The sequence below is a fragment of the Panicum hallii genome, chromosome 6 (genome assembly GCF_002211085.1).
Source record: "Panicum hallii strain FIL2 chromosome 6, PHallii_v3.1, whole genome shotgun sequence".
NCBI classification, from domain to species: Eukaryota; Viridiplantae; Streptophyta; class Magnoliopsida; order Poales; family Poaceae; genus Panicum; species Panicum hallii.
Genome location: NC_038047.1, coordinates 36,616,768 through 36,627,098, shown reverse-complemented (window position 1 = coordinate 36,627,098; position 10,331 = coordinate 36,616,768). Strand labels below are relative to the sequence as shown.

Here is a 10,331-nt window from a genome sequence, read left to right as displayed (position 1 = left end):
GTTGCCACACTAATGCCAGAGTCAAGATTAAAAAGGATGATTAAAGATCGAACAGTTTCATACTCAAAGGCTAGAAAATTGAACTCTGCCTAGAGCTGAGAGTCGTACAGTTGCCGTTTCTTAGAAGAACACACATCGCATGGTGCTAATTAGCAGGACATAGATTCTTTTCAAAAAAATAATCACCAGGGCACAAGAAATTGGCACAATTTGCTGCCGGACACTGTTAAAAGGTGTCTTTTGCCAGATCACTAAAAAAGAGTGTCTTTACTGAGAGACACTACAAAACCATGTACATTTGCTGAAAGACATTATAGATGATTTAATAATATTTCCAACATAAAATACTTCAATCTGGACAAGTATACCCCTAACCTTCACCTATCCATGATCGTGGTAAGCAAAATAAGAAGAAAAAAAAGAAGCAAGATTATCAAAGGGATACAACACTGCCGGGATCCATATCCTCGCGGCTAGGCGGAGCAGCTCGTTGAAGCAGCCCCCCCTGCAGGCTGCAGCATAGCAGCGGGCTCCCCTGGATGCTGCGCGCGCATCGCTGCGGCTGCAGCACCGGCGGGCGGCGGGGAGAAAAACAAAGAAAGGAAAGAAAAAAGGACTGCGGCTTACCGGGGCTACCAGCGAAATCCAAACACCGCCCGCACCGCTGCTCAGTGGGACCTCCGTCGTTGCATTGCTCGTCCGCCGTAGGCCGTACGCGGTCGCGCCGCCGCCCTCACCGCGCGTGGGCCTTCGCCACGCCGGCCGCTCCGTCCCTCGCTGCCTCACTTGGAGCTCCCCTCGTGCGAGACGAAGCCCACTGCCGTCTAGGGGCTCACGGGAGATAGGATAAGGCTTGCCGCGTGCGAGACGGAGGATGGGAAATGGGATCATCTTGGCAGCAGGGGAAAATTTGTCATTTCCGGTCGCTATCTAATTAAACTGAATAAAATAGGATCTGCAGCGTCCCATAGCAAATGTACATGGTTTTGTAGTATCTCTCGCACTTTTTTGTGACCTGTAGCAAAAGACATCTTTTAACGATGTCCGGCAGCAAATTTAAGCTTTCCCGTTGACCATTGACCTTCCGAAGTCCAACGGTTCCCCAACCCTACCGCCGCCGCATCGGCGGCGCCATGGCCACGGCGGAGGTGCAACCGGTCCTCCCTGACGAGCTGCTGGAGGACATATTCCTCCGCCTCGACGACGCGGCCGACCTCGCCCGCGCCTCCGCCGCCTGCACCTCCTTCCGCCGCGTCGTCTCCTCCCGCCGCTTCCGGTCCCTACATACTCCGCCAGTCCTCGGGTTCCTCGAGTTTATCGGAGTCGCAGGGCTCCATTTCCACCACGCGGGCCCTCGCGCAGGCCGCGGACTTCAGCTTCTCCTTCCTCCCCAGGGACCCCCTCAAGAGCTGGCGCGTCTGCGACGCCCGCGATGGGCGCGTCCTCCTCGGGCGGTCGACCTCCGGCTGGGGGTTCGGGGACCTCGTGGTCTGCGACCCCCCTGTATCGCCGGTACGTTCAGATCCCCCTCATCACCGACGACCCAGTGGCCTCTGCACCTTACAGTGGCGAATTGGAGTTCGAGTTAGGCTGGTTGGAGGCCTTCCTCGCTCCACCTGTTGAAGACGAGGAGGAGGATGCATTGTCATTCCAAGTGATCTGCAATGTGCTGTACGAGGACAAGGTCGTGGCCTTCGTCTTCTCTTTAGTCGCCGGGGAATGGCTTCACGCTGCGTCTTTTAGCTTTCTACCCTATGGATGCATCGAAGACCCTGAATCTTTGGTGCGCCACAACGTACGCTGTGGCTTCTACTGGAGGCATCATACTTGGAACAATTTGCTTGTGCTCGACACATGTGAGATGAAATTCTCCGTTGTTGAACCCCCACCCGACAGCTTTAATCGGCAGTGGGCTGTTGCGGATGCAGGGGAAGACAGGCTTGGTTTGATAGCTATTTATCAGTGCGCGTTAGACTTCTATTGTAAGACTTCGCGAGACATTGATGGCCTTGGCACAGAAAATTGGCGCCATGAAAAGAGAATCTCCTTGCCGGAGGTCAACTGTAACTGGAGCATCATTGGCACAGCTGAAGGCTGCTTTCTCCTGCTAGCTAGTCCACGAGACTTTTTCAGTTTTCCTCCAGAAATGCCTAAAGCACAGTATTTCACACTTGAGATCAAGACACTACTGGTTGAGAGGCAGTGCATGGCACGTAGGTTCGTTTATTGTGCGTGCTTGTATGCAAGCTTCCCACCACCATTGTCACTGCCAAGTATATGAAATGGTGAGATCCCTTTCTTGTTCCCTTCACTCATTTGGAGTTAGTTTATACAGTGTTATTAGCTACTGGGGAGTTAAATCTTTAGCCACATCATTCAGCAAACTGGCAGCTAATTGCTCAGAAAAAGATTATGAGGGTCTGGGGATGTCAGATTTTTGAAATATGCAATTTGTTAGTTAGCCTGCGTATTTGCAGACGTTTTTCCTGAACTAGGAGCTTCTCATTTTTGGAAAGGAGTCATAGGCTTGTTGTAATTGCATGATAGCTTGCTTTCTTTTCCTGTGTGTCATGGATTCCATATTTTACTACGACCAATGTAGCATTGGCCCATTTTTTACTTAAGGATGTATTAAGTTCTACTGTGAATCATGATTACCAATATCTATGTTTGCCTCATGTTTTTTGTGGAATTGATAACTAGATTAGACATTTATGTTTACAATAGTCTTGTAGCTGTGCATTCCACACTTCTCATTTTGGATCTTTTTTGATACCTTGTGCGCCAGTGTCACCAACAATACTAGATGAGACTGTCTATATCTAATGGGGTTTAACAATACACTAATTATCAAAATGTTTGCAGTTTCTATAATTTCTGGATTATCATTCCAGTGCAAGCTGTTTTACTTTAATAATTTTTTTCCGCATATCTTTCTTTTCTTTTCAGTTGTTATGTCTATCTTGCATCAACTGGCCATTAACCAATTCCTACCATTTCTCTTACCATTCTTTACATGTTTTTGTTCATCCAAACTAGATGTTGTGATTGTCTGCTCTCTTCCATGGCCAGCACTACAGATATTTAAGAAATAATAGATAAAAGACCAGATGATATGGCCGTTTCCTGTTGGTCACAGAAAAATGCCTTCTTTTCATATATTTTGGCCATGTGTTTATACTTTACACCTATTTTTGACCAAAGGAAGTATTATTCGAGAAAATTTAATGTATGAGCTTGAAAGATCGAAAGCCCATATGCTAAACCCCTTGCTTGGTGCTGCTAATATGTGAGATCGATCAATTCAAATGTGATTTCATTTCTCAAATGTGCGTCACTAATTCAGAAGTAGATGTTTTGCTTTGTTTTCTATGATATGCAATGTATAACATATATGATTTGGGAAGATAAGCAGTTTGGTGTTGTCACCTGATGAGGGAATTGGATAACTGAACTTTTTTCCCTGCCACTTTGGTCAGATCTTCTGTACAGTGATCGTGTTGGTAGTTTGGCACTGTATCTTTATTAAACTGAAGGTCTCTTAAAGTAGCTTGTAATTTGTTTATGTGTTGATAAACTTTCTTGCACAGCCACATTACTAAATTTATATTGTACTAGGCCATACTGCTGATGGGGCACACCGCCTTAGTTAGTGCTCTACTGGATCCACAAAAAGAACCATTAGCAGTGTGATACAATTAGAAAGGGCTGCTAGTGGTATGGGAAGAAATTCAAAGAATGTGGGCCTTCAAATTCAAAGCAGCAACATAAACCACACTCAAAGTTTTCGACCGTCGAGCGCGTCAAAGTAACAATGAGATCGTTGGGGTGAATGATGAAGAAAATGTGTATTCCTGTGATCTCTTCAGAGATGCTGCCAACCAAGAGATCTCCTCTCCCTTTATAGAACGCTCCGAGCTATGTGGCTTAAGCAGCAGCTAACTAAACTGGTCGGTTAAAGTATCAAAGCAGCTAACTAATTGCTTTTTCCATGAAAAGCTTAAAGCATCGGTTAAACCGGTCGCCATTGTCGGTTTAACCGGTCAAACTGAACCTGCATGCTAGCTGTTGAAACCTAACAGCCTTCTTCGCTGATGTCATTGCACAGAAGCATTGCACCGATGGGTGTCGGTTCATCTGGTGCTGAAGAGTTTGTTGACCCAAGCCGCTGCACCTGAAACATGCACTCTGAGTAATCCCAGTACTAATGCACCGATGCTTCTTCTTCTAGTGCCGTCGGTTAAACCGGTGATGCTAAGATCTTCTGGAGCAACACAGTAGCTCAAGAACACAACTGCCCATTGCACCGACGTCTCAGGTCCATAGCGTCGGTTTAACCGGTCCTATAGAAGTTTCTTCACTTGATTGTCTCAGCAACTTTCTAATGCACCGATCCAAAGCCGTCGGTTTAACCAGTCACCTAATTTAATGCAGAATTCGTCCAATTCACTACTTCTTTGAGTTCTTTCTTTGTTTTTGCTTTTCTAGGGCTTATGCTTTATCCATGGGACCTAAGATCATTCACTTAACAAACTATTGCCTAATGGGGCCATATTTCTTGCAGAGTGCAGGAAACACACAGTGAGAGGTCTAAATCTCAAAGTCCTGATGAGATCATTGAAGCTTTTATGGAACTCAGGGGGGCAGCATAAACCAGCTCAAGAATTTTCAATTGCCAAGTGCATAAATGCGAAGCGAGAAATATCTGATGTGAGCTAGTGACAGAGAAAGGTGTTGGTCATGTGATCTCTTCAGAGATGATGCGAACCGAGAGATCTTCCTCTCCTTTGATGGAACACTTCGTGCTATGTGGCTTAAGAAGCAGCTTTCGAAAATTCGCCAAATGTCAAATTGGTGAGTATTCTTATATTTTTTTGGTCATTTCGTTTGTGCGCTCATATTGGTAATGTACTTCGATGTAGTTGGTGTGCTTGAAGATGTGATGTCGTGCAACATTAACTGCAGATGCTTTCGGTGAAGGTCTTCAGCAGATTTTTGTCTTTGACTTAAGTCTGAAAGTGCGAAGGAACCAAACTAAACACTTCCAAGGATTTTCAATTTCAAATACTATGCAGATGTGAGTTGCAAACTATTTTTAGTTAGATTCGCTGCTACGTGTCTTAAGAGCAAAAGGCTATCAAGCTTTCACTAAAGCCGATACACCTCTATACATATATAGTGACTCGGTGCGTAATATCAATTGAAGTTCTGTTGTAAGAAGTGATGAGTTGAGCTCCTCAGATTCAGTTCAAGTTGCTAACCAATAATTATCATGTCTAAAATTATATCCAATGAAGGTGCTCCATAGGTTTCAATTCTCACAGGATTTTCCAAACGGTCCAAATCAAAACCACAGCTGCAAGTGCAGTTAATTATGATGCTACGTGACTAGTGACTACCACTCGAATATGTACATCTTTCGGAGCACCTCACTGTCACGTGGACCCCACTGCACTCGGGCCCACACATCAGCAGGTGAGTCCCTCATCCTGCAAGTTCCTACCACATGCAGAAAATGAAAACCTTCGTATAATCTCCAATGCTGACCTTCATACGCAAGGCAAATACCAAATAGCTTCAGGCTTTGTTCCTAATATATCAGTATGAAAAATCGTTACCATGCCTGAGTCAGATGAGAAATTAGGGGCTGTTTGGATGGCTGCCTTAGGCGCCACACCGCGCCTAAGGTGCGGCGGCCGATTTGGCCGCCACACCTGTGGCACGAAATGTGTGGCGTGGCATGGCGTCTTAGGCAGGCATCCAAACAGCCCTTGACAATTTCTGTGTAGTGTAGGGTCAGATTTGACAGTACACCCCGAATCTCTATCATGTCCACTTACAGGTACACAGCAATTTATTCGTTCTTTGGCAAGAACTGTCACGAAATTCGGATACAGGTTCCCTCTAAAATCTCAAACAGACTATTCTAATAAGGAGACTATGGCACGACTATTCCAATTTTAGACTAGCGATAGCGGTGATACATCATACGCATACCCCTGCAATGCAAACATGTCCACGGGGTCAGTGGAGGATCAAGGCAGTACGAGTGCACCCACTGCGACCTGCAGACATGGCAGCTTAGAAGAAGCTCCTCAGGTTCACGGCTGTGGCACTGGAAGCATGCTCCTGGCCGAGTCTACACAATGGAGTGGTAAGCATAGCGAACCCAAAATGAAATAAGCATGGTAAGCCCAAACTGATTTAAGCAGCAAGGAGATAGGATCTCACCCAGAATCGAGAGAAGTCATAGCCTTCATTATGGAACACAGAAACATCGGTAGAAGCTTCGCAAGGAATGGTCTGTGAGTATATCTTCTGATCAGAGGTGCCTGCCTCATCCACCTTAGTGATCCATGTGAAACTGGCTTTACAAAGGGGACATGTTGAGACTTTCCCCCCGGAAGCCTGAAACGCAAAGGTGCAGCTATATGATAATAACTTTTTCGAACATAACTGGAGGAGAACCTAAAAAACTATAGCAAAATCAGATTGTCACTAATCCCTTTGGCCCAGGTTGCCATTAGTTTGGTGTAACATATTGGTTGTGTTTCCTATATTTTATAAGTAGGCATCATTTCTTTCAGTTATGACATAATACTATCTTGAATCTGTATTAGTACATTGTCATTTGTCTACTGTAGTATGGTCTTAGTCTGAACCTAACCACAAGCATAAAGTTCAAGAAACCAAGTGGGTTATAGTAGGGCAAATATATTATATATGTCTCCAGAATATTTAGTACAAGGACAACCCAATATAAGCAAACACTAAGAAGCAAGAATCGAACTAAAGCATACCAGACAATCTGCCCATCCTTGAATGCATGAATAACAGAATCGGTGTCCACATGGTAAGATGCCCCTTGTAGAAGAAAAATCTGTCCAACATATCACGCATGATAATTCTTCTTGCCTTTCTAAATTAGATGATTTTTCTGTGAGTTTCTTGTCGTATCCCAATTCATCATCACCTAGAGTGCCAAGGCTATATTTGTCTTTTTGCTCCTGAGTACAGAAAGCTGGTTCCTGTCCAGACAAATCATATGGAGGCAAGCTTGTTGAACTCTCCCTTAAGTCAGCGTTTTTTAGCTCTTTTCTTCTGTCTGGTTCATGCCTACTAGTTTCGCCATATTCGTACAATGAATCCAGGGTACTTTGCCGAAGGGATGATGATAATAAGTTTGTCTTGGTAAATTTTCTTCCCGCTCCTATAGACAGAGTATCCAAAGTCTGAGGTTCATGAAAGCTGTCAGACAAACTATCACTTTCTGTGAGATCGTTCCTTTCTCCCTTCTGTTTCGATGTGCTCCTGGACGTTGTGTGGCTTGACTCATGAAGGCGTTGTCTTGCCTGTATTGTCATTTTGATACAAGCATAAGCTTACAAATAAGAATGTGAAATGGCTGAAAGTTAAAAAGAAACAAGCTGTGTACATCTGTTCATCAAAACCCATATACCCAAAAAGGTGCAAGCTAGATGAGATGTGGTAGCTACAACCAGCTTTTGTCAGCTTGAGCATGGACACATGCAACAAACAATCAGTGTCATCAGTATTAAAGAAAACAATATCTCCATATAGGTGCCTCGAGTTTAATAGTTATGGCCTTAAAGCAGTTTTACAGGTTTATTTAGGAAAAGTTATTTGTCTACTGGATCCTTTTCTTTTGTGATTGAGCTACTGGGTCCTTTGTTTATGAGATATGAGTACAAGCTTAAACAAAACAGAGCACCAAAATCCGGTCGTTATGAAGGGTACTTGATCAGAATTCAAGACCAGAGTGCTGAGAGGTTCATAAAGAAATTAAAAGCTTCCAAGAAAGTTAGCAGAGAAAAAGGATACTAAAACTTTCTAGGCTATAGTTAAAAGAAAAGGAAGGGGTTGATAAATATTAATTTGCATATTACCATGACACTTGACACATTGTCCTGCAGGTGTAGAACATCTTTATCCATTGATTTTTTAAAACACTTCAAACGTTTTCTTCTTTGCTTAACATCTGATAAATCATTCTTCTCAGAGTCCCCATCACCAAAATTCTGAAGTCCACAGGACAACCAAGATTCATCAGAAAATAGATACAAATATGCTGCTGTACTTTTACACAAGTATGTTAATGTTCACACTGCATGCTTGATGATAAAATTTTTACATGACATAATGAAAATTAAAAAAAGAAGTATAAAACAAGGACACTATTATGAAATGAATAAGTAAATACAAATCTAGAGCACTTCCAAGAAATTTATGCCAAGGTATGTAGCACAAACACATATAATGTAAAGTTTAAAGACTCAATTAGTAGCTTAGATGTAAGCAAGGACAATTTAGAGTTCCTGTAAGAGAAAAATTGTATGTATATAGATGGTACATGGCAGGTAGATTCTAATTCACAATATGCTGCCTGATATACCTGCAGAACCATTTCTACTGCAACTAGTCATTTCATTGTCAATTTCCTTCTTTATACATAGACATTGAAACCATCAAATAGCAGAAGATGAACCCTCAGACAGCATTTCTATCTTACTTTAGAGTCTAGCTGAACCATGATTGAACAATTATACGTATGCTACGATTGAACAATTATACATACAGTAATATGTGTTTAATTGAAATTATGGATGATTGATTGATTGATCAATATTACTTTTTAGTTGAACTAGTAGATTGAAGATTTAAACGACATGATGGATTGCATAAAGATTAGAGAATACAACATCTAGAGAATACATGAAGGAACAAAATCAAGTGCATGCTGTGATTCTTACTTCTTTTAGTAGGGATGATTCAGACAATGTCTGATGCTCCATATCAGAATCTGAATCATCAAGCTTAATAGTATGGCTGGCCGTAGGAGTATCACAGAAATCATCAGGTAACTCTTTCAAAACTCTACCCTCTGTGGCTGCATTTTTCTTGCCTCGTGTACAAGGACGAGCAGGCAGCTCTGGGACTGGTCCTGCTTCTTCACCACTGAGTATCGCACAGAAAGAAAGCATTCTTAGAAAGCAGTCAGCATTTTTACAGAATAAGGTAGTACCTGCAACTTCTAGCTTACGGATACTATCACTGCTTCTTCACCAATGTTTAACTGATAGAATGATAAGTTTTAGCTGAGAAAGACCGTCAACATATTGACACAAATCTAAGAACAAAATGTGCCAGATGGATTAGAATAGTCAGCAAGAAATTTCGTTCTTTCGACACAATATAACTTCTGTGGTTGCGCAGTTGCAGCACATGTATGCAAACATAATTCCTAATTACAATTTCACACTTCCCCCCAAAATGCCATTCCCAGTTCATACTTCACACTTTCCCCAAAAATGCCATTCCACAGTTCATACGTCACCCCAAGTCAAACAATTACTAGGCACATCTCTGATCATATCACAAGTTCACAACAACAGTTGACGAAGAGCCGCTCCTACCTACCTCTCCATCAAGTAGGGGCCCTCCGGGAGACGCCTCCCCTCCCTGAGACACTCCAGGAACCACCGGTGGCTGACGACGCGCGTCCGGAGCTTCCTCGCGATGTCGTACTTCTTCCCCTCGAACCTCGAGCACACCTGCCCGTCAGAAGCCCGCGCACCAGATTCAATTTCACACCGCGCGGAATCAAATCAACCGAGGGAAAACCGGCGCGCAGGCAGCAGGCGATGCGTAGCGGCGTACCAAGTGGGTGATGGACCTGCTCATGGCTCCGACGTAGCTGGCGCCGGACTCTGAGATGAGCTTGATGAGCCTGTGCCGCTCGTCGCCGTGGTACCCGCTCACCGTCGCGACCACGGACCCCATCCCCTCGACCGCCATGGGTGTCCCCCGCGCGGGGGGGGGGGCGTGGGGGAGAGCAATCGGTTAACGGGGATTACCACTAGGGCGAGTCAGGCGCGGCGGACAGAGGCGGAACCTGGATCGCCGGCGCACGGCGGCGATGTGCGGTGGGGAAGAAGTTTCTGGAGGCGTTCGAAATCTCCTTTGTCTTTTCGCGTTTCCCTCCCTTTGACGTTGAAATTTTCAGAGTTCCCGCGCCGACCTGCGTATTCGCCTAAATTTGATGGGCCGTTTGTTTGGTCTTGAGGTAGGCCGGGCCCAGTATACTACAGAGGCCCATAAAGATAAGAGGCCTCGTCAGGGGCCGTGATGATGCGTAAAGTGCTGAGTTTTTTTTCAAAAAAGGGTTAAAAATTAAAATTCGAGAAAGGGGTGCCGGCTTGGAATATTTCGAAAAATGAGTGTCTCCCGCCCGTTGATCGGGCGGGAGGGGACATCCCGCCTAACCAGAGGGCGGGATGTTCTAAAAAGTTTTTTGCAGGCCCCTCCCGAGG

The 10,331-nt window shown here is 44.4% G+C and overlaps 1 protein-coding gene across 1 annotated transcript; it reads right to left on the bottom strand.

The window, feature by feature from the left end:
- Positions 1-5,799: 5,799 nt before the first annotated feature.
- On the bottom strand, positions 5,800-9,837 carry LOC112897681. The gene is made up of 7 exons (XM_025966032.1): positions 9,679-9,837; positions 9,439-9,572; positions 8,772-8,976; positions 7,908-8,039; positions 6,801-7,352; positions 6,232-6,408; positions 5,800-6,139 (listed from the first exon to the last, which is right to left on the bottom strand). Exons 1-7 carry the CDS (start codon positions 9,814-9,816, stop codon positions 5,966-5,968), a joined length of 1,512 nt encoding a protein of 503 aa, XP_025821817.1. The 5' UTR covers positions 9,817-9,837; the 3' UTR covers positions 5,800-5,965.
- Positions 9,838-10,331: the final 494 nt, after the last annotated feature.

Coding starts and splice junctions, on each gene's coding strand:
- LOC112897681 (XM_025966032.1), bottom strand. CDS start 9,816: ATGGCGGTCGAGGGGATGGGGTCCGTGGTCGCGACGGTGAGCGGGTAC. Junction 6,409..6,800: donor AAGGATGGGCAGATTGTCTG/GTATGCTTTAGT, acceptor TTTGCGTTTCAG/GCTTCCGGGGGGAAAGTCTC. Junction 6,140..6,231: donor ATGACTTCTCTCGATTCTGG/GTGAGATCCTAT, acceptor TCCATTGTGTAG/ACTCGGCCAGGAGCATGCTT.